This window comes from Balaenoptera acutorostrata, chromosome 4 (genome assembly GCF_949987535.1).
Source record: "Balaenoptera acutorostrata chromosome 4, mBalAcu1.1, whole genome shotgun sequence".
NCBI lineage: Eukaryota > Metazoa > Chordata > Mammalia > Artiodactyla > Balaenopteridae > Balaenoptera > Balaenoptera acutorostrata.
The window spans coordinates 84863410-84888112 of NC_080067.1; the positions used below are offsets into that span (position 1 = coordinate 84863410).

The window sequence follows — 24703 nt, forward strand, 5'->3', positions numbered from 1 at the left end:
TTTATTTCCTTCACTTACTATTTACTGAGTGCCTACTATGCCTCAGGGGTGGTGCCAAGGTAAATAGACACAGTTCCTGCCCTCAGGAAACCTGGACAGGGGGGCTGAAGGAGGACCTGCTCTTCATTTGGTCTCCCTTTTTTTCAGTAACATTCTAGTCAGGAGACTTATCCTGAAACAGTCAATTTGCCGCAAAAGTAACTCAATGGTGAAGTTTTGATAAGTGGGCAACTGTGCCATGTTTTTTCCCAACTCCCTGTCATCCATCTCCCTTTCCCTAGATAACTCATCATGTCTCCTTTTCCCTTCACACTTTCTGGTGCCCCAACTGCATCCATCACTGTGAAGGTTCACAAGCCACCAAAGCTCCTTCACCTCCAAAGGAGTTTTCAAAACTCTCCAAGCTCACTGGACAGTTTCAAGGCCCACTGTAGTGTTGAGGGATGCTGCTTTATTTAGACCCACCTGGCTTCAACAAAGACATGCACCCATGGTAGCTGAGATAGAGAGGGTTCTTATAATGAGCAATCGGGGAGGGGGGGGAATCCTTCCATTACTCTCAACATATCTCCAAAACTTTCTACCAGGTAGCTTCATTCTCTAATATTGAGACTATTTCTATCTCTTCCCCCTTAATTTCACCGATTTGTGAACTTAACTCTATTTCTGAATCATATTTGAATTATGTTTTCTCATTTTACATTACATTCCCGTCAGTTTATTTTTATCACAGACACATACACATTTTTAAAAGCATAAAACTGTATTACTTTACACATTTGCAATTTTCACATATTAGGTTCCTGCCAGAATGTAATCTTGATCCAAAATAAGGAAGGTCTCATTTTTAAAAGGGCCCTTTCAAAACAGGCTTCAAATTCAGGACACTCCAGCGGTTTTAAAAACATTCCATCCCTGGTTTAAACTGACAATGTGTAACCTCCCACAGCTATAACTCAATCAGAAATTAAGGTGAAGTTTGGCGGGGGGTAAGAAGCATAAAGTTTCTCACACTAATAACTGGCAAGAAAAAAGTTACTTTATCCTCCTTTTTAGGAAGAAAGCAATGTAATGGCATCGGTTATACACAATCTTTTAACGTTTTTGTGCATGAGTTTGTAAAAAATACGCTGAATATTTTCATTTCTAGTAATGACTTTTCAAAATTATAAAAAGTAATTTCAGAAGAGACTGAATTTAGGGCAAGGAAGAAAATGTTAATTAGAAGTACTGAGTTAAAGCCAGAGTGTGGATTTTCCCAGTTAAATTGTAGTTTTAACCTGAACTAAAATCTCAAAGCTTTCTGCGTTTTTAAGCTGATCAATTAATCTGAGCTATCTCAAATTAACGAAAACTTCTCCATGGCTCCCAAATTCATTTCTAGCCACTAAAACTTAAACCAAAAAACCACAGAAGTGCTTCTACAGCTAAAATGGCGAAACGTCCTTATTTGACATACTCCTTTTAAAACGCTTCTTTTAAAAAAAATGCTGTAGGGCAAGCAGGGCAACGATTATCCATATTTTATGGATGGAGAAACTGAAATCAAATCCCACGTCCGAGGAAACAAGGCTATTTAACAGCTGAACCCGAGGTAAGATCCAAGAGTTCTGATTTCTAGTCCAGCTGCCTTCGCACTTCAAAGTCGGCTTGGTTAATCCCGGGACTTGAAATTCCTGGGTCTTGCTGTCATGGAGCTGAATCACCACTAAATTCCTGTGTTCTTGCTTAATCCCGCAGACCAGGGGTCCCACTCCTAAACTGGAAACCAAGAGGGCGGGGCACCGTGACACGCGAACCCTCAAAGCCAAATAACAAAACTGTCCTCGGGCTGTTTACCGAGGCGGTCCTGGACTCCGGGGACAGGTCACCAGACTCCAGGGACCATAAACCGCGGCTGCCCAAACCCGGCCGCGTTCAGAGAGTAACTAAGGGCCGCCAGGTCTCCGCCCCCACCGGCACGCCCGGTCCGAGCCGCGGGCCGCGTGAGGAGGAGCCCGGCCCCCGAGCGACGCAGCCCGGCCCCCGAGCGGCGCGCGCACCCCGCCGTCTCGCGTCGCGTGACTCGGCGGGGGCGCGCGGGGTTAGCGCGCGCGCGCCTGCCCGCCCACCCGCGCCACTTCCGACGCAGCGCTTGGTTCGGGTTCCGGGGCGCCGCAGAGCTCCCGGCCTGTGGGTCGCGCGCGGCGCTCTGCGGCGGCCGGGATGGAGGAGGCCGGAGCGGTGGTGGCCACGGCCGGGGAGGCCGAACTGAACTTGTCCCGCCTCAGCGTGTCCCCCGAGACCCTGGAGTCGGAGCTGGAGGCGCGGGGCGAGGAGCGGCGCGGCGCGCGGGAGGCGCTGCTGCGGCTGCTGCTGCCGCACAACCGTCTGGTGTCGCTGCCGCGGGCGCTGGGCAGCGGCTTTCCGCACCTCCAGCTGTTGGACGTGAGCGGCAACGCGTTGACCGCGTTGGGGCCGGAGCTGCTGGCGCTGCGCGGCCTGCGCACGCTGCTGGCCAAGAACAACCGGCTCGGCGGGCCCGGCGCGCTGCCCAAGGGCCTGGCCCAGTCGGCGCTCTGCCGCAGCCTCCAGGTGCTCAACCTTAGCGGGAACTGCTTCCAAGAGGTTCCAGCCTCGCTGCTGGACCTGCGCGCGCTGCAGACCCTCAGCCTCGGCGGCAACCAGCTTCAGAACATCCCAGCCGAGATCGAGAACTTGAGGAGGTGAGCGGGTGCCTGCCTGAGAGTAGGGAGGCCCGGGGCCCCGCCTCTGGTCTTGGGGCGCCGTTCGGTCGTCACGTACTTGTCTTAGTCTAGGCTCTTCTTCAACTCTTTGGCTGTGAGTATTGCCCTGCCAACTCAGCGAGTTGTAGTGAAGATCTAATAAGATCGTGGTCGTGACAGCATTTGGTTTGTTGTGTTTGCCCTGTGCAGATCTTCGAGGCAGTTTTTCTGTCGTCTTTTGGGGTCTGGGGGAGTGATCCGAGCTGAGTACATACTCAAACAAATGTAAATATGAGGTTGCTCCTTGCAACCTTGCTCCGACGGTCCCTTCCTTGCTCCGAAGTCTTGGGTGGTTTTCCATGCCTGTAGATCAAATTTATGTCTTGTAGCGTGACGGACAAGGTACTCTGATCTGATCCTTGCTTTCCACTACATTTCCTGCTCCATCTTCTCTGTAGCGATACCAGCAAAACTATTTGTGGAATTCACTGAGCTGTGCACTTTACCAGCACCTTGTAGGCACTGACTAAATATGTGTTGAATGGATACAGTGCCTCTGTGTTGCTGTTCCCTTTGTCTGGAATGTTGCTTACTTCTGGCAAACTCGTGTTCATCCTTCAAAACCTGTTTTGAGGGTCATTTCTTTGTTTCCTTTCTTTACTGCTTTTTGGACAACAGTTAATTATTGCCTAAACTGTACTTCTTCTGTACCTCATTCACTCTGCCGTTGCACTTATTGATTATAATTCCTGGTCTACAGATCTGCCTCATCTACTAGATTGTTCAGTAAATATATGTTGAATTAAATGGAAGAAGGAAGCAGAGAAGCAGGGTAACAAAAGTCCCCTAAAGGTGCCCTGCAGGGGAGTGAGAAATAAAGTAAGAGCAAGTGTATTGTCCAAAGTGAAAAGAAAGAATCTTCCATCTGTAAAATATTTTCACATCCTTTATTGAATTTTCTGAGATAACAGAATATTAGAGCTGAAAGGGACCTCAGAGTTAAGTGTAGTGAAAAGAATATTGACCTGAGAATAAGAGCAAAGGAAACCATAAACAAGACGAAAAGACAACCCTCAGAATGGGAGAAAATATTTGCAAATGAAGCAACTGATGAAGGATTAATCTCCAAAATTTACAAGCAGCTCATGCTGCTCAATATCACAAAAACAAACAACCCAATCCAAAAATGGGCAGAAGACCTAAATAGACATTTCTCCAAAGAAGGTATACAGATTGCCAACAAACACATGAAAGAATGCTCAACATCATTAATCATTAGAGAAATGCAAATCAAAACTACAATGAGATATCATCTCACACCAGTCAGAATGGGCATCATCAAAAAATCTAGAAACAGTAAATGCTGGAGAGGGTGTAGAGAAAAGGGAACCCTCTTGCACTGTTGGTGGGAATGTAAATTGATACAGCCACTATGGAGAACAGTATGGAAGTTCCTTAAAAAACTAAAAATAGAACTACCATACGACCCAGCAATCCCACTGCTGAGCATAGACCCTGAGAAGACCATAATTCAAAAAGAGTCATGTACCAAAATGTTCATTGCAGCTCTGTTTACAATAGCCAGGACATGGAAGCAACCTAAGTGTCCATCGACATATGAATGGATAAAGAAGATGAGGCACATATATACAATGGAATGTTACTCAGCCATAAAAAGAAACAAAATTGAGTTATTTGCAATGAGGTGGATGGACCTAGAGTTTGTCATACAGAGTGAAGTAAGTCAGAAAGAGAAAAACAAATACCGTATGCTAACATATATATATAAGGAATCTAAAAAAAAAAAAAAAAGTCCTGAAGAACCTAGGGGCAAGACGGGAATAAAGACACAGACCTACTAGAGAATGGACTTGAGGATATGGGGAGGGGGAAGGGTAAGCTGTGACAAAGTGAGAGAGTGGCATGGACATATGTACACTACCAAATGTAAAATAGATAGCAAGTGGGAAGCAGCCGCATAGCACAGGGAGATCAGCTCGGTGCTTTGTGACCACCTAGAGGAGTGGGATAGGGAGGGTGGGAGACGCAAGAGGGAAGAGATATGGGAACATATGTATATGTATAACTGATTCACTTTGTTATAAAGCAGAAACTAACACACCATTGTAAAGCAATTATACTCCAATAAAGATGTTAAAAAAAAAAAGTAATGAGTCTAAACCTATGCTTGACACGTAATAAGCACTAAATAAATGTTTATTATTGTTAAAAAAAAAAAGAACTCTTGGTGTCCCAGCCTTACGCAAGTCACTTTAACATATCCTGACTACAGCTTCCTAATCAGCTAAATGAGGCATTTGGACAAGATGTCCCTTTGTTTACTCACCAACAGATTTTTATTGAGTACCTACCCAGTGTCAGGCACTGTCTTAGATGCTGGGGATACAGTGGTGAACGGGATCCTGCCCTCATGGAGCATTCTAACAGAGGAGACATTAAACACCTGTTAACTTCATTATTTAATTACAGTTGTTATAAGTTCTGTGAAGAAGTACAGAGTGCCTTGAAACGAAGTAACTTAGTTTGGTCTTTGAGCAAGTAACATTTGAATTGAGCTTTTAAAGGAAGAGTAAGAATTAACCAGGAGAGGGTGGGATGGGATCAGTTCAGATTGAAGGAACAGAGCACATGAAAACCCAGAGACAAGAAGGACTGAAGGCCAAAATTTTGAAAGGAAGACATTGTACTAGAGCATAGTGAGGAAGTGACCAAGAGGGAAAGTGGCAAATATAAATTTGGACCAGATCTCAGGCCATGTCATATCTTGAAGGCCATGGTAAAGCTTGAATTTTATTCTAAGTACGCATGGAAGAGTTTTTAAAAAGCACATCTGTCTTGTTGCTGTGCAAGAATGGAGGGGGGAGCAGGTGGAGAGATGAGAAGACATTTTGAAGGCTGGATGGAAGGAGGCTATTCTAGTAGAATGAGAGATGATGGTAGCTTATACCAGGGTGATGCTAGGAGAGATAGAAAGAAATATTGATAGAAGGGTTGGAGAGAGATTTAGATGTAAAATTGTCAAGCCTTAGTTCCTTCTAATTTTGATGTTAATTCCAACATTCTCATTTGAATTTTTTTAATATACTAAGAAAAACTTAGAGCAAATATTACCATCACATGGGGAGAAAGGTAGGCAAAAATCCCATTTACTGAATCCTTACAATGCAGTAGGCCCTGTGGTAGGTCCTCTATATATGCTTTTTAATTTTCACAATGACTCTGTGACATGAGAAGAAGAAACTGAGGCCCTGAGAAGTAGTCTTAAGATCACAAAGCCAGTGAGTGGTAGAACTGGATTTGACCTTTGGGTCAAACTGGATCTCTGACTTCAAACCCATGAATTTTCCACAGTGACAGAGTAAGGGCTAGAACCTAATTCTTCTGACTTCTGTTCTGTTGAATATGTGATCAGGAGGATTGGCTAAAGCCATTTTCCTGATTGACCTGATTTTCTGGGCTGTTTACTGTGGTTTTGGGTCATTGTACCTTTGTCTCCAATTGTATGTAGGCTCTTTTATGTCATTGTTTTCATTCTTCAGTTGTCTGCTCTATTTCTCTTTACTGATAAGAATCAGTAAAGGTTTAGGATATATGCTCCAAATATAAACTCTAGTTGAATGTAGGCTGAAAGGGTCATGTAGAAATATACTCTTAGAAGTAGAGACAGCCTAGGCAATTGGCCTGAGTCACCCCCTTCTTTTTACAGATGAAGAAACAGATTTAGTATCAGTGACTTGCTTGAGGCCAGATAGTGACAGGGAGATTCATGTGCTTCAACCCTCAAAGGCTGCTTACTACTTACTGCTTACTACTAAAATAATACATTAAAGCTTCAAAAATGTAGAGGTGGAGGTTCAGTTACTCAAACCCTAAGGTACCTGCCCAAGAACACCATCTTCTCTTAGAATATACGTGGAGTCCCTAGACCTCATTGGTAACATTGATGAATATTGTTTACTATGCCATGTTGCTTTTAAAACCAAGTGAGGTGTTTCTGGGCATTTGGAATCTATCTACCCTCTTTAATAGCAGTTTAAAAAATAATGCAGAGTATATAATCCATATAGAGGTCCCCTTTCTCCTCACCCTCCATCCTTCCAGGAGGGAATAACAAATAAATACTCCTAGCTTAATTGGTGTACTTGATCCTCCAGATTTATCAGGGTATTTTCATGTATATTTTCTGTATTCTGTTGATCCTTTTCCCTGGTGGTAAAATTTTTGAAAAGTGGTTTTTGAAAGATGATTTTAAAGTATAACAAGTAGATGGTGAAAATCTTATTTTTATGATTAACTTCATTCCCCTTGAGTAAATTAGGCTCAGTGTGAATCATGAGGTTGTGGATGTAGGTTCTTTCCATCAAAATATGAGGTTCTTCTTCAGCAAGTAGGTATAATAACTGTTTAGCTAGTAGATGGACAAACTTGGTTTTGTTCTTACAGTGTTTGAAAAGTAGGTGTAATTCATATTTTGACCTGTTTCTTTTTCTGAACTCTTAACTTTTATTCCTCTCAACTAGCTCAGACATTAACTGAGGAAGAGCTTAATAACTTATCACCCAACGGGTAATAGACTTTGTTAAAGAAAACCAAAGCTTGAGGATTTTTTGGCATCCAGGATGCTAGACATGGGGAGAGTAGGTTTGAGCACAAGTGAGTTTCGTTGGTACCGTTCCCCACAATCTTTTCTTCTCAAGTAAGAAAAGATTTCCTTCCTTTTTCTGTTCATGACCCCTCTTTCACTGTCTGCCTGATGTGGTTTTAGAAATTAAAGATATGAGAATTGTGATGGAAATAAAAGCTAAATATTAATGTCCTGGACTGTTTTGAAGCTAGTGTGCAATAGGTTGATATCTTACAAAAGAAACGACTGAACCAGATGATAAATAGAATGCAGCAGTAAAGTTTAAATAAAAACTCTTTTCCCCGTTTAGAGTCACATATTGAGTTTTTCTCTGGCTTTCAATTCTTCCTTCTGACTTCTTTCAATGCCTTAGGCTGGGGCAAGAACCAAGAGATGATTCCTTCATTTGTGCTTCTACTTTTGAATGTATAATGGACTTTAAAATCCTGTAGTGAGTATATTTGAAAATGATTTAGTATGGGGATGCTGCCTCAAGAAAACTACTTTATCCACAAATGTATGGTTCTTATCTTTCTGTGTTTCTCTTATTTTCTATTTTCTGCCTCTTTAGGTACAAACCTGTCTCACTTTAATTCCATCTCCCTTTAACCAGCCATAACATGGGACTCATGTATATTTTTGTTATATTTAATGTCATTTTTGTTTGGGTGGAGAAGCAAAACATTTCCTACTTACACCTGTGGTTAAGTTGATTGGCACTAAGTGGACCCTAATGTATTTTTCCAGTGGGTCACTGGCCCTTCCTATAGGAAAGATACCCACTTCAGTATCCCTAAGGATTGGAGAGGTGAAATACTTTTCAGAAAACAAATTTAAGGTTGGTCTGTTAACCTTAAACAAAAAAGAAAGGAAGAATTCTTCTCTAAATTTTGTGAATGATTTTCATGGTTTTTGTATTTGTCAAACATCAAAAGAATAGAATTGTTTCAAGTCTGATTAACAGAGGTGCATTTTGACAAATACAAGAACTTTTAAACACTACAGTTTTGCTTTAAATTCAACAATAATTTCATTTCTCTTTATAGAAAAGCATGTTTGGAAACAGTAGAGTGTGTTTTAGAAATTTAATTCCCACAAATCATTGAAAGGCTTTAAGTCCAAGAACTTTGGAAATTATTTGAGTTTCAAAGTGGTACATAAGCCTGAAAATGTAAATTTAATATGCTGGTTGTATACTCTAATTAATGATACCCATCAGCTGCAGAAGAGATTTATATGGTTTTGAAGTCATGAACTTGGTTATATTTTAGAACATCAGATCTTTCTCTGCCAAAGTCATAGTAACAGCTAAGGTTTGGCGTCCTTTCTGTCTGTTTACCTCCCCACCAACTCCAAATCACTGAGAGAAGACATTGAGTAGTGACTGACCACCAGACACTAGTTTCTCTTGGTTCCTGACTTAACCATATAGAAAGGGCAATATTTATATTTGCTGTCAGACTCACTCTTCCCTTTCATCACTTTCTTTTCTTTTCTCCCTCACTAGACTAAATTGCAAGTTGTTATGTAACTATTGAATCCTTTATAAAAGGACTTCCAAGTTTGCTAAAAATTTTTCCCAACAGTCTCATTAGAATTCTTTTTTTTCCAGAGAAGTTTCTGTTTTGGACTCCGAATATTCTTTTCTACTCTACTCTATTCTATTCTATTCTAGTAGCTCTCATCATTGAAAAATAGAAATTTCTCAGTAACTGAGCAGTAACTTATACCATAATCTGTAAGATCAAAAAATCCTGCCTAGGAACTTTTTTCACCCGTGTTTAAACACTTATACGTAGAGGAATTCAGTTTTGTATCCAGACAATTGATTTTTGCTACAAGGTAATCCTTTAAGGAGAAAAAAATAGTCTATCAGGGTTAAGTGTTCTGCCTACTTTTACTGAGCATTGTAAGTCTAAAGAGAGAAATGCAGTCTAGAAAAGATTTACACAATAAGAAATAGAAAGGAGAGTATCAGTATATTTTTAAAATGACAAAACTTCAGATTCATATTGGCTTTTTGAATCACCACACATCAAGGAAGGCTGAGATTATGAAATACAGATAAGAAAGTCAACAAATGGAAGTAATTGTATCTGAGAAAATATGTATAAAGGTCATCTATAAAGGACTTTAAAATAAGTTTGTTTCCTAACTTCAGAGAGATAAAGGAGGGAACTTCATCAGTGAAACAAGAATAAGAAGTTTTAAAACTGACAACTATGAAAATCCCAATTGGAATTTCTAGAAATAAAAATACACAATTAGGAACTCAGTGGGCTGAATGGTAGACTGGAGTCAGCTGATGCATAGTGAATCAGTAAGCTAAAAGATTTTACTGAGGCATTCTGGAATGCAGCACAAAAAAATCAAGAAATGGAACGTATGAAAGAAATGTATAGAGAAATGGAAAATAGACCCTGAAGTTCAAAGTGCTGTTTGCTAGGAATTTCAGAAAGAGAATAGAGAGAATGTAGGAAAGGCAATGCCAGAAGTAATAGTAGCTGAGAATTTCCCATGTTTAAAGAAAGAGAGCACTCTGAACTGGTATCTTGACACGTCATAATAAAACTGTAGAACAAGAAGGATAAAAAAAAAAGACCCTAAAAACTCCTAATAAGAAAAAAAGCAGATTACCTACAAAGGAATATGGGCTGGGGCTTCCCTGGTGGCGCAGTGGTTGAGAATCTGCCTGCTAATGCAGGGGACACGGGTTCGAGCCCTGGTCTGGGAAGATCCCACATGCCACGGAGCAGCTGGGCCCATGAGCCACAACTACTGAGCCTGCGCGTCTGGAGCCTGTGCCCCGCAACTGGAGGGGCTGCGATAGTGAAAGGCCCGCGCACCGCGATGAAGAGCGGTCCCCGCACCGCGATGAAGTGTGGCCCCCGCTTGCCGCAACTAGAGAAAGCCCTCGCACGAACCGAAGACCCAACACAGCCAAAAATAAATAAATAAATAAAGTAGCTATTAAGAAGAAAAAAAAAAAAAAAGGAATATGGGCTGTAATAAGATAGTAGAACAGTATCTTCCTCCTGGTAAGGAAAAGTAACTGTCAACCTAGAATTTTATGCCCAGCCAAACTATTATTCAGGTGTGAAGGGAAAAAATAAGAACGTCAGAGACAAAGGACTCAAAGATTAACAACTGTGAGTCCTTACTGAAAGAACTTCTACAGGATGTACTCCAAGAAAGATGAACTTTAAAAAAAATAGCAAGTGCCAAAAACAGTGGTGAACAGAGAAATTGGTAAAACATATTGATGACTCTGAGTAATTATTGATTGGGAATAAATAAATTTCAATTTATTTTCAAATCAAGGTAGAGCTAATCCTAGATGATGATATGAAGATGACAGAGAAGTGAGCATGGTTGTGTATTTGGGAGTGAGAGGGAGAGCAAAGGAAATTGAAGGGGTAACTACTAGCAAAATAGATGTAGCATGTGCAGTTCAAAATAATAGAGGGAGTGGGACAAAAGGAAACTTGATGAACACAACAGAAGGCAGACAGAAGAGAAAAAGATATTGAGATACAGCATGGTAAAGAAAACACAAGTGCGGATATATCAACAATCAAGTTGTGCACTGTTTACAAGAGTTACACTTAAAATACAAATACCCCAATATGTTTAAAGTTAAGGGGTAGAAAAAGATGTACGAAGCAAATCTCTATCATTTCATATCTGGACTCAACTGCCTTAGGCTCCAGTCTGGTCTTCCTGCTTCCACTCCTCCTACTGCACTCGCCTGTCCCTGCCACTTCTCCTGCTGTTTTCCAAACAGTAACCAAAGTGATCCTTCTAAAGTGTAAGTCAAGTTTTACACAACTGGCCTTTGTTCAAACCCCTTCTACCTAGGATAAATTCAGAATCCTTGCTAAGGCCTGAAGGGCCCTCTGTGATCTGGCTTTCCCAGGCTACCTTTCTAACTTCTCTGACCACCATTCTCCCCACCCCTGTCACCCTGATGTACCCACGCTGGCTGTGTTGCTCTTTCACAGCACACCAAGCTTTTTTCCACTGCAGGGATTTGTACTCAGTCATTTCTTCAGATCTCTGTTCAAGTGTCATCTCCTAAGAGAAACCTTTTCTGACCACCCTCTCTACAGTATCACTTCCATCAACATCTGATTACCTCCGTTTTTCTTTGTAGCACATAAAGCTATTTGGCATAATATATATACATTCATTGATTTACTGTCTCTCTCACTAAAATGTAGGCTTCTTAAGGTCAACAACTTGGTCTTATTTACATTATATTCCCTGGAATAGTGCCTGGCACATGGTCGGTGCCTAGTTCATATTTATTGACTATATGATATATAGTAATGTTATTCAATTTTAAAGAAGAGGAAACTGGGGCATAATGAGATTTAGTAACGGGCCCAAGTTCTCATACTGGTAAATGGTGGAGCTAGGATTAAATAAATACTAACAAAAACAGGTAGGCAGTATTGATAATCAGAGGCAATAGATTTTACGGCAAAATGGATTAGAAGGAAGAATGAGAAATGCTTCATGTGAATTAAGGAACGATGCAACAAGAAGTTTTAACCATCATGAACCTGAATGTATCTTCAATATAGCTTCCATATTTTGAGGAGAAAGAGAGCAAAAATTGACAGAACTATAAAGGGAAAACCATGGTTCTGGTAGGAAACTAACCACCAGAGTAAGAAGGTGGAATAATGAGAGACTATAAAAAATTTGAATTGCACAGCTAACAAGCTGAATCCTAATAACTACACATTTCTTTTTACATGTATAAAATGTGAACAAAAATAGACCACGCTTTAGACCACAGAGGAGTAAGGTTATGCAGAACATGTGTTTAACAACAACAAAGCTCTCAGCAAACTAAGAGAAAGCCATATAACCCATGAGAAAAATGGGTAAAAGTTAGAAACGCAGTTCTCTAAAGATGTACGAATGGTCAAAACATAAAAAGATGCTAAACGTCACTAATAATTAGAGATTACTAGTACAGAATGGTATCATTCTTCACACCAGCTAAATAGTAAAAAGTAGAATAAAAACGTTAAAGCAGGTGATGATATTAAGTGTTGGTAGGTATGTAGGGTAAAGAGTGCTCTTAAATGTGAATTGTGGATTGTAGTTAGCTATAACTCTGCAGGGTAATTTGGCTTTTTCTTTTAACATTACAGCTTGTACCCTAAAATCTGCCACTTCTCAGACCCTTCCCCTGGAACTCTGATTTACTGGATCTGAGCAGGGCCTAGATTTTGTAGCTTTAGAAGTATCCCAGTTAATTCTTTTTTTTTTTTTAATTTTTATTTATTATTATTTATTTATTATTTATTTTTTGCTGTGTTGGGTCTTCGTTTCTGTGCGAGGGGTTTTTCTAGTTGCGGCAAGCGGGAGCCACTCTTCATCGCGGTGCGCGGGCCTCTCACTATCGCGGCCTCTCTTGTTGCGGAGCACGGGCTCCAGACGCGCAGGCTCAGTAGCTGTGGCTCACGTGCCCAGTTGCTCCGCGGCATGTGGGATCTTCCCAGACCAGGGCTCGAACCCGTGTCCCCTGCATTGGCAGGCAGATTCTCAACCACTGCGCCACCAGGGAAGCCCTCCCAGTTAATTCTTATCCTGGAAGTTTGGGTAACAGTTTAGTAGGCTGTTTTTCCCTACATTTAAAGGTGTCTTATAAGAATGATAATGTTTACTGAGCAGATTTAACAGGAAGACAAAAGTAACATAGTTATGGGAAAGATCTATATGTATACATTTCATTGATATTTATGTAGTAAGAACTGATTCTGCCACCCCACCCCCCCCATCACCTGAAAAAATCTTTTGGAGAGAGCCTTTCTACAGTCATCACCACAAGGAGTAGCAGTACATTTTGGTGCAATATATGCTATGTCTAAAATGTTGTTAACTTATTATTAGAAAACAGGATAATTATCTGGAACTTTAATTTCATAATAGTGGTCACTTTTACATAATTTATTTAGTTAGCCTCTGAAGACTGCATTTGCCATAATAAGAGCAAAGAAGAAACAGACTTCAGCTGTGTTTTTCCACTCTTCAAAAAAAAAGCTAGTGGTTTTCCCCTTCCCATTGCCTAGTAACGCATTGAGTCCAAACCCACCAGCACTGAATACAGGGCTCCTGTAATTTGGCCTTTATCCAGCTGTTATCTCTGGGTTCCTCAACATGAATTCTCTTCTTATGTGTTAAAAGGTATACTCATTATCCCGTAAAAACCCTTCTTCTGACCTGAAGGTCCTCTTTCCTCCTACCCTAAATGGGCTAATAAATTCATAGTCCAGCTGAAGTCACAACACTTTTGGGAGCCTTTCCAATCAGAACTAATGTCTTTTTTTTTATTTCTCTACTTTTTAAACTCCTATATCATTTATGGATTGTTCTGCCTATTTTGGTATTTTAATCATGTTATGCTTATTTGGGGCCTTGTTTTGCATTTAATTATAATACTGTCTAACATTGGTGTGTCTTGTCTGCTTACCTGTCTGCTTACCTATAATATAAGCTCCCTGAAGATTGCATTATTCCTCCAGAGACTGTATAGCACATAGAAAGCCTGAGTAAAACATTTGCTGAATGAATAAACGATATGTGTTCATTGTAATAAAGATAATGGGGTACTTGTTCAAATTTTGTGTTTTTTTTGTTTTTTTCATTTATTTTTGCAGTTTAGAGTGTTTATATCTTGGAGGAAACTTCATCAAAGAAATCCCGCCAGAATTAGGAAATTTGCCTTCTCTAAATTACTTGGTATTATGTGACAACAAAATCCAAAGTGTGCCTCCTCAGCTTTCACAGTGAGTATTTTCAGTTTATGTACACACAGAGATACATGCTTAGGAATTATCATCCTGCATTCACCCACATGATTTGTATGTGGAAAAGAATTAAGTGTTCTCAAAATAAATGATACATGAGAATGAAAGTTCTGAGGTGTGTTATGAATTGGGTGGCTTATTTTTAATTTTACTTTTAAATGCTCTTGATATATTCCTCATAATCGTTGAGCCTCTTTTCTTTTTTTAAATTTATTATTTTTTTTAAATTTTATTGACATATAGTTGATTTACAGTGTTGTATTTCTGCTGTAAAGTGATTCAGTTATACATATATATATTTTTTCATATTCTATTCTGTTATGGTTTATCACAGAATATTGAATATAGCTCCCTGTGCTATACAGTATGACTTTGTTGTTTATCCATCCTATATATAATAGTTTGCATTTGCTAATCCCAAACTCCCAATCCTTCCCTCCCTCACCCCATCCTTGTCCTTGGCAACCAGAAGTCTGTTCTCTGTGTCTGTGAGTCTGTTTCTGTTTTGTAGGTAGGTTCATTTGTGTCGTATTTTAGATTCCACATGTAAGTGTTATCATATGGTGTTTGTCTTTCTGTTTGTCTTCACTTAGTATGATAATCTCCAGGTCTATCCATGTTTCTGCAAATGACATTATTTCATTCTTTTATATGGCTGAGTAGTATTCCATTGTGTATTTATACCACATCTTCTTTATCCAGTCATCTGTCGATGGACATTTAGGTTGTTTCCATGTCTTGGCTATTGCAAATAGTGCTGCTATGAACATAGGTGTGTATGTATCTTTTTGAATTATAGTTTTGTCTGAATATATGTTCAGGAGTGTGATTGTTGGATCATATGGCAACTCTATTTTTAGTTTTTTGAGGAACCTCCATACTGTTTTCCATAGTTGTTGAGCCTCTTTTCTGTAATCAAAAATAGAGTATTACTTTGGCATAGAGTCCCCAAGGTTTTATGGGATTTTATTGATTTATATTTGCTATGAAGCATTCCTATCCTAATGAGATAATGTGAAGGATCTTGATTCCTGTTGCATTTGAAATCTTTCCTTTTTTAGGTATCTGAATGATAAAACATGCCAAAAAAAAACCCCTTTAAATCTAGCATTTATATCAGCTAACACATCAGAATACTCTCTAAGTATTTTAAGCTCTCTAAGATTCCATGGGCAAAGTCCTTCATGATATATACAAGTATGGGCTCTAATTTAGTTTCAGCACCTTTTAATTTTACTTCCATTGACCTTAATCTTAATTGCTCATTCTTACGGGGAAATTGAGTCCTTCCCTTAACTTTCTGAGTAGTTTTCTTGCTTATGGCGGTTGATTCTTGTATTGCATTCATTCTAGGTTGCATTCACTTCGTTCCCTCAGTCTTCACAATAACTTGCTGACATACCTGCCTCGAGAGATCCTCAACCTTATTCATTTGGAAGAATTGAGTTTGCGAGGAAATCCATTGGTTGTTCGTTTTGTTAGAGATTTAACCTATGATCCTCCAACTCTCCTGGAGTTAGCTGCACGGACCATTAAAATTCGAAATATTTCCTATACTCCCTATGATCTTCCTGGGAATCTTCTTAGATACTTGAGTTTAGCCAGCAATTGCCCAAACCCAAAGTGTGGAGGTAAGTTAATTCAGTGTCCTTGTTTCCCATTCATTTAGTTACTTTTAAATTAATGATCTACATGTTGTTTTAATTAGCTGGTTTCTTTCAGAGAAAGGCAGTTTGTCTCTGTTTCTGTTTGCCTTATTCTTTCACCCTTTTACCAGAAAGTAAGACATTTCACCCTCTCTGGGTTCCTTCCTTCCTTCCTTCCTTCCTTCCTTCCTTCCTTCCTTCCTCCTTCCTTCCCTCCCTCCTTTTCTTCTTTCTTTCCTTATTTCTTCTTTTCATGGTACTTCAGGATTCATACACAGGGAAAATACCCAGAAAGTCTCATCTTTCTTGGAACTGTCATAGGGTAAGGTAAATTGGTAACATGAGAGGAAACAGAAAGAAAGCATAAACAGTTCTAATTGCTTTAGAAGAGTCTCTAAAATGTTTGGCCACCTTTCATATTTATTTGAAGGACATTTTCTTAGACTCACCATTCTGAGTATCAGGTACCTTTATAGAGTACAATTCAAGGTGTATGAGAACAGGCTGAATGTGTGCCAGTTTCAGAATGTACCCTGGAATTTTATATTCTTTTAAATCCATGCTTCAAAATTTCTTGAGTTTAGAGCATTTAGAGAGAACTAAACAAATAATATAATGTAAGACAGTGTAAAGTAGGAATCCAAAATACTGTTGGAAATCAAAGGAGGAAGAGAGCACATTTATTAGATCTGGAAAAGATGAGACAATTCTTGAAGTATGAGTTGAATTTTGATATGGTTTGATTGAGGATAGAAAACTTTTCAGATGGAGAGAGTAAAATTGGAAACAAAACAATATGGGGCAGAATGTTGGATGAGTAATAATTTGGCTCAAATGTACAGTTAAGGGAGTAATGAAAGAAGAGTAAAAGATACATTGAGGCCAGATTATGAAGGGCCTGAAGTGCCAGGGTGTGTGGAGGGGAGTTGGTGAATGATAGCAGGTCATTTTATTTTGGCTCCCTCATAAAAGACTACTTTTTAAAAAATCCAATTTAATGGGGGTAGAGAAGGGTTTTTATTATTGTAGGATAATTGTAGGTGCCAGGGAAATGCTGCATAAATATGATCAGAGCCAGCTGAGGTTTTCCCCAGATGTCCCATCAGGCCTTGAAAACTGTTATAACGTTAAACAGAGAGAAGGTGATTTAAGTTTCTCAAAGAATATTAAAAGGTAAAAAAGATACTACTAGTTTAAAAAAGAAAAATGACACTACTCTGGGCCATTTCTGGCCATTTACTTTTAGAAGTAGAAACTGCCGTGCCAAGTTAGAAGTACTTAGATTTTCTCTGTGACTCTCCTTCTGAAGTTGGCTTTAACAGTGGCAAGAGACAACACTCACACCAGACCTTCAGGCTTCATAGTCTGTATCTAATCTCTTGGAACCTATCCTTTTCTGGAAATAGACCTCTGCAAGAAGTCTCTTTTCTCTCTTAAGTGGTTTCTTAATGAGTTCTTTAATATACTGCTGTGTTATTTGTCTTAGGAACAAAAATACTTTTTAACTTATTAGCTTAAAATTTTGAGATAATATCTGAAGTGAACCATTGACATTTTCCCCCTCAGATTCCCTAGTTATTGAACTCTGAGTTAAACAAAAGTAATTTTCTATTTTGTGAGATACTGCCTTTGTATAGTCTGAGATCTTACAGATGACAAGATAGTATTGTACTATTTTAGCTCTTGGTAACTATAATTATTTTATTACTTCCATTTGCTTCAGAAAGCTAACGCATTTGGGGGGATTTATTGTTAATATTGATTGATCAGTTTACTGAATCTGTCTACTTTTCTGAATTGTTCAAAGTAACATACCATGATTTTCCCTTTTTAAACTATGAATTATACTAACTTACTACAGGATCAAAAAATTAGAAAGTTAATAGAGAAGTAACAGAAAAAACAATAAATAGGAGAAAAATTGTTTCTCCTTTGCTTGGACCACATCTTTTTATTTTGGTCCCTTATGTGATATACACAGAGTAGTTGGTGCCAGAGGAATCCTAGGTAGAGGATAAAGGTTGAGATTCTTCTCCAGAGAGGTGATGGGACGCAGGGTTCTAGGGGTTCCGGTTATACTGCAACCATTGTGACAGCCTTCATGGGTTAGAGATGTGCAATATTTAGTAGGAGGAGCAGCTAGAAGCCCGCAAAACAGCAACCTCTGCTTTCCTGTCATCTCTAGCTGTATTTTTACTTAGCTGAAGGGCCACAGTTCAGGAGCACTAAATTAGGACTCAAAAGAGCTGAATACTAGTTTCAGTTTACTTAGCAATATATAATTGCATGAAAGTCAAGTGAGATCAGTAGTGAAACAGCTTTGAAGCTGTAGATTTAGACCCTGTGGAAATAGGATGGCATTTTGTTACTTTTAATTTTTCCTTTCCAATACATAAGGACAGGGGTACTAAAAGTCATCTCCTTTCTGCAAATTTTGGGTATAACAACTAATTCTTTAAGATCATTATCAGAGGAGTTTTGTATTTTTTTTTAAGTTTCTTGACTGTAGGGTAGTACCAAGGAGGGGCTTGGGGGATGGAGAAAGGGCACTTTAGGTATCCTGTAATCTCCATCAACCACTGTCCACCAAGTCACCCAGAGAAAACAAGCTAAGTAAATAGTGTCCTTTTAACGCCAGCTCCTTTTAAGATAAATCTCCTGGCCTTCTCTTTGTAGTCAAATTGCCATCCCTAAGACCTTCCAGTATTTCTATAAACAATTATGGGAGCAGCCACTACCTCTGCTTAAGATTCTCAAAAGAGAAGACTATAAGACATTTCTTCAGAATGCTGGAGATAGGGTTGAAAAAGAAAATGTGGGTCTTTGCTTTGTAATGATTACTTTGTCCTTATTCCTTCTTCTTTCCAGGAGTCTACTTTGATTGCTGCGTCAGACAAATTAAATTTGTGGACTTCTGTGGGAAATACCGTCTCCCCCTGATGCACTACCTGTGTTCACCGGAATGCTCTTCCCCTTGCAGCTCTGCCTCTCACAGCTCCACATCCCAGAGCGAATCTGACTCAGAAGATGAAGCCAGTGTGGCTGCACACAGAATGCAGAAAGTTCTTCTTGGCTGAAAAGGGAGCAGGGTGGTGTGAAACACTAAGAGACTGAGCAGAGGTGGTTAGAAAAGAGAATAGACTTGGAAGTTCACTAGAAACCGTACCTTCATCTTAAATGTCCACGATGGAGTTGGAGATGGTGTAAAAGATTTTGTGTTTCTAGCCATTCAGCAGGAATGAGTCCAGTTCCATGTTTGGATTCTTTTAATATAATTCACTGTGAATGGCAGTTTCAGATTTAGCTGATTGTTTGCAGTTTTCACTCAAGTTTTGCATGAATCACACAGCAGAATGGAACATCCTGAAGGAGCAGTGCTATAATAAACCATGAGTGGTGTAACTTGTGACAGTTGATATGAAGATAGAAATGATCAAAGATGTAATTTTTACCAGAGTTGTCCTTGAGTTTAGGTTGAACACTATACCATACAGGATTAGCCCTCCATTCTTGTATTGCCCATATGTCTAGATTACAGAGTTACTCAGATAAGCTCACAGATGGTTACATAGGACCTAAACCTTTCTCAGCTACTGACTGGTAAAGTAAGGGATATAACTTTCATGTGGGGTTTTAAAACTCTTCACTTCTGCTCCTTTGTTCTATATGATTGTTGTTACCCTTGTATAATCCAGCAATGACAGTAATAGTGCCTTAATCATAACAAGGATTTAGAAATTTATTCAAGAAACGATACCAGAGCAGCCTATAACCTGACATACTATGCAGAACACTTTAAAATATGCTTTAACAGAACTAGGTAAACAACTGTATATCTGACATCTGAGCTCATAGCCACCTTAACTTCATTTTTTGTTCAAACAAATCACTTTTTTAATTAATGAGAGGCCACGATCTTGATCAGTCTGTTCATCATAAGACAGAATAATAGTTTTTAATGGAAAAATCTGTCAGATTTCTTTTAACAGAAAAGAGATGTAAGATAGGAAACTTCTTTATGTCGTGCAATAAAGGAGTGGGAAAATGATTTTAAAGGTTTTAGCAGTCCAGTATGACTCCTTTGTGTACTGAACTGTAACTTCCTCTAATGTTAAAGAAAAACTAGAGAAACATTACAAGTGAAATAAAATTGGGCACGGCAGTCATTGTGTTTTTACACAATAGAACAGTTTCCAAAACAAGTTTAACCATGGAGTACTTTTTGAAAATAATATATTGATAAAATATTTTAAATGTATTAAATATATCCTTAAAGTACAGCAGAAAAATGGTTTCACAAGTTGCCAATAGAAATGACAAATTTTTATTAACTAGCATGCAGTAAAAATTGAGTAATAGTACAACTGTAAGTTGACATTGTAAAATAAAGTACATAGCACACATAAGCAATCGTTAGCTAACTAATCTGTAATAACGTAATGGTTTGTTGGTAAATACTACCTGTAGAGTAATACAAAGGTCAGAAACACATTGGAACATCAGATGATCTCCCTTCTGACTTCTGGCATTCATGACTGGGGCACACCATTTCCTAAAAGCAAGTTGTTGTATAATAATGATATGTACATATGTTAGGTTTTTGTCACATATATTTTTTATTTTAGAAGAAAATATACTGTAGGATAGTTTGTTTATTATATGTTAATTCATGAAACATCATGAGAGTTTCATGACTGCAGTTGTGAAACGCTGCTATAGAGTGAATCCCTTCACTCTGTTGTAATAAGATTCTTTTTTCCTTTTGATCCAGAAATTTTCTATGTCTGTAGAAGTAATGTAGTATCTTTCTACTGCCTAGCAAAGTAGTACATGGGTGATTATATCGTAAAATGGAAGTAATAAAAAGTCTGTTTACTTCTCCATTTGAGCCACAGCAGGCTGCATATGACAAAATTATAAAAGATAAAAGATGATTTAGGCAGTGCCTAGGTGGCAAGCCGAAAGTGTTTTGTAAGTAAGTGATTTAGGTAAGATACATAAAATATTTTCACAGAAAATAATGTATTCATAGTAAAATACTCAAATTGATAGGACCAAATTTTTCTGGCTTAAATGCCTTGGTTTACTTCCTAATAATTACCAGTTTGATCTAAGTAACAGCTTGGGTAATCTTCTAAGAGTTAGTCTTTGTGAAATAAACAGGTAGGTATGTAAATAGATGCTTAACCTTGCCAGCTTCCAGGAAAGAAGACATACTGATTGATCTTTTACAGATGTAAATAGGTCCAACCAGAAACAGTTTCTAGTCTTTGCTGTGTAATGTAGATATATACATTGTCTACAGCAAAATGTCTTTCAACAAAATGTTTGTTACGCTTCTCTATATGTACATTTGAAAATCTCTGATCAGTATGCAGCTCTCTTTGGTGACTTTTACTGAAATCTACATTTTTAGTTGTTAGTTTTATCTTTTTTTTTATCTTTGACCTAACCTTTTTTAAGAGCTTCTAATAATTTCTAAACTTTTCCTGAGCTGCTAATAATTTCTAAGCTTTCCTCTGTTTCTTTTCTCTACCTTCCCTGTTTTCATAACTGATGACTGTAGAAATTAACCAGAAGTGAGTTACAGTTCCAGAGTCATATAGCTGACTGTGTATTTAAATTGAAAGTCTCTCTAGTTGCTGAGTCACTTGTTTGTGTGTAAGTTTTTGATACTGCTCTACTTGGACAATTTTAGTGACCAAAACTTCTGTGGATAAAACTACTTAACCAAAGCATAAATGTGTTTAGAATGGAATTCTTCAGTGCTAATATTTGGAATTGAAATGGATACATTGAACATTCTTAGTAATCTTTATTCCTAGAATCCAGTTCTCTCAGTGTCACCAAACTGAGTCGGTGAAATGGTCCTAGGATTTTAGGAAATAGGAAGATTAGCTACTATAACATTTTGCTTCCATGGTGCCAGGGATTGGTTGACCTGAGGACAAGCCAGTCAGGGTTCTCAGCATTCTCTGTATTTGTGTAGTAGAGGTAGGTCTTACTGTTCATATTTTACTTCTGAATGCTTCCTGGGGGAGTCTCTCACTCTAAAATTCTTGATATTTGGAACTTCAAGTTAACAAATTTAAAAGTAACGACTTGTATTATAAACTGTACCTCAAACTTGAGAAATTTTTGTACTAATGTAAAGTTAAAAGCAGTCCACACTAGTGCAGGGTAATACTGCAGACCAGTTCTACCAAACATTGTAAATACCAATTTAAACAAAAGAAGACAAGGGAAAGGCTGATTGCTGGAGTGTTAAATGAAAGAAATCTTTAAAAACCACAAAAGGCAGGGAAAGAGAAGGCACCAGACACCCAAGGAGATCCCTGAGCCAAGAAAGTTTTTTAAAGTAATACTGAATTGTTTTGAAATTAAGTGGCCCACTAACTACCATCTGAAAGCCTGTTTATCACTAAATTTCTTCAGTTTCTGCTAGTGGGAGATTGTCCACATCCCTCCATAATGAAGGGCCAGCAAATAATAGGATTTTCTTACACCCAACCTTGCTCTTTCCAAAGGGAATAAGTAATACCTCATTAACCTGGAATTTGTGGTACACCTTTGGTTAATGTTTACCTTTTCACTATGTAAAAGAGAAAAAATACTAAGCAAATGATTACTGCAAATTAAGTTTGATCTTATAAAGCATTTTAGCAGTAGCTGTTTATAAAAAAAAGTTATTCTAAAGACCCTCTGTGGGCAGAACTTTCAGTTATAATATGTATATATAGTATATAAAATTAGTTAAGCTGCATTTATTTAGAAATACCTAATTTTTACCTAAATGACTCCCTTTCTTCTCATCCAAAGTAGAGATTTTATGACAGTATAACTATCACTCCCCATTTAGTCCAAAATAGTCAGTTTTGAAGTTGTGTTGAGCATTTAACAACAGTGAAGGCTGCTGTATAGGTTTTAGGCAACGTGACCTGGAATTCATAGTTCTGATCCCCACTGTACAGAAGAGAAGTATTTGACCTTCACTGTTCCTGTATTAAGCACTATACTCTATAACATTAATCTGATGAATTTAATAGCATCCAATTTTGTATTTTTATTATAGTCATTATCTTTTTAAAGATAGCAGTGCCTTTAGTTGTGCTTTTAAAGTATGTGCCTTAAATCTTCCTCGCTGGAGCCAAAGTTTGGGGAACTATGTCATTTAATAAGTTGTGTGTGACAGCCTCATGACCCTTTGCTTTGAGTTGAAGGAGAATGACTGTGATCCTGAAGGACTCCTACTAAAAGTAGACCTAATGTCTCTTGAGTCTAGGGCTTTTGGAGAAGGAATCCCAATCATGCATACTGTCATAAAAGGATTAGAGTCCCTGAAATAAAATCAGTGAAAAAGTATATTCTCTTTCATGTAAAGAAAATATATCTGCTACCACTAAGGGATGACAAGTTCCTAACGAATTCATATTAATAGCATCTTATAAAGATATTATTGCCATGAGGCCTAGCATGTTTTGTGCTTTCTTTGTAATACCAGGTTAAAAAGGGGGTATGGTTTAATATTTTTGCATGTAAATATCCCCATTCTTTTTATGTCTCTACTTGGTTCATATTTGCTAAGAATTGATGTAGAAAATAACAGTTCACTAACAACAAACATGACATTATTGAACACTCACAGGGTAATATTGATTTGGGTGCTACTAGACTTTTACCTAGCACTTGCTTGTCAGTCTCAGTTTATCGTAAGGGACAGTATTCAATCTAGTTAATATTAAAATTTGTTAGTATAAAGAAGGTTATTTATATACAATTATACTAGAAAGCCATGGTTGGAGAGACTGCATTCAACAGAAGTTATTCTTCCTTTTGCTCTGACTAAATTGGATAAAACTTTTATTTTCAATTCCAGTTATGGGAAGAAACTGGGGATAAGCTTGACATCACTATTGCTGGTACTACAAAAGCATTACTAAATTGGTTAATTCTTCTGTCTACAACTGGTGTTTTAAGAGAATCCTTTCACTAACTTAAATGGTTGACGATGTGTTACTGAGAAGGATTATTAACCTCAACAATCACTTTCAACAATTACGGAGCAAACTGTGTGCCTGCAATTGGTGTCTGTTGCATTTCTGAGCCCACTTTGTATTCATGAGAAACAAAAATATAATGGGAGAAATATTTTAAATAACCAGTATTTTAACTTTTTATAAAGCTTGGGACTTTAAAGTATCAACCAAGGATATCAAAAATATATATACTTTTACTTTAGTCAGATTATTTTTTATTACCTGATTTCTTAATTTTCTGTATTTGCATTCTTGTGACTTAATATCTATATCTGTAGGTATATATATATTTAAAACAATGGTAACAATAAATAACTCAGCAATGTGACTCAATAATTACATTTTATTTTTGGAACAAGATATAGTTTATTGCATCAAATTTATGTATTACCTTGTAATGGTAAATGCTTTAAAAAGAGTATTTAAGCTACTTCAGTTCTATACCTCCTTTTTTCCCCCAGGACACACAAAAGAATGTGATCTAATATTAACCCTCTGTGTGAATTTTGCCTTATCAAACATTGTGCCTTATTTTATTAAAAGTGTTTTGTTGGAATCTAATTCTGTATTCTGGAAAAGCAAAAGTATTTTAGTTTTAATTGACAGGCATTTACTTAAAAAATCTAAAATCCTTATACTGTTGGGTTTTGCCTGATTACTTGCTATAGCATTGCTCATCTATTCATTGAATTTTTTCAATACATGAATAATACATTAAGTGTGTATTAGTATTTATACTCTCTGTGCTAGATGCAAAGGATGAAAGATGAACTAGACCATATCCTTTCTACCAGAGTTCCTTCTGCTTGCACAATCTTAACAGACTTACGGATGCATACTCTAAAAA

The 24703-nt window shown here is 38.1% G+C and overlaps 1 protein-coding gene across 1 annotated transcript; it reads left to right on the forward strand.

Moving 5' to 3' along the window:
* Positions 1-2090: 2090 nt before the first annotated feature.
* LRRC58 (leucine rich repeat containing 58) lies at positions 2091-24489 on the forward strand. Its single transcript, XM_007181992.2, has 4 exons — positions 2091-2705; positions 14025-14153; positions 15528-15805; positions 18689-24489. Exons 1-4 carry the CDS (start codon positions 2206-2208, stop codon positions 18895-18897), a joined length of 1116 nt encoding a protein of 371 aa, XP_007182054.2. The 5' UTR covers positions 2091-2205; the 3' UTR covers positions 18898-24489.
* The last annotated feature ends 214 nt before the right edge of the window (positions 24490-24703 follow it).

Excerpts from the sequence above, each read along its gene's own strand:
- LRRC58 (XM_007181992.2), top strand. The coding sequence starts at position 2,206 with ATGGAGGAGGCCGGAGCGGTGGTGGCCACGGCCGGGGAGGCCGAACTG. Across the intron at positions 2,706-14,024 it reads GAGATCGAGAACTTGAGGAG|TTTAGAGTGTTTATATCTTG; the intron begins GTGAGCGGGTGC and ends TTATTTTTGCAG. Across the intron at positions 14,154-15,527 it reads GTGCCTCCTCAGCTTTCACA|GTTGCATTCACTTCGTTCCC; the intron begins GTGAGTATTTTC and ends CATTCATTCTAG.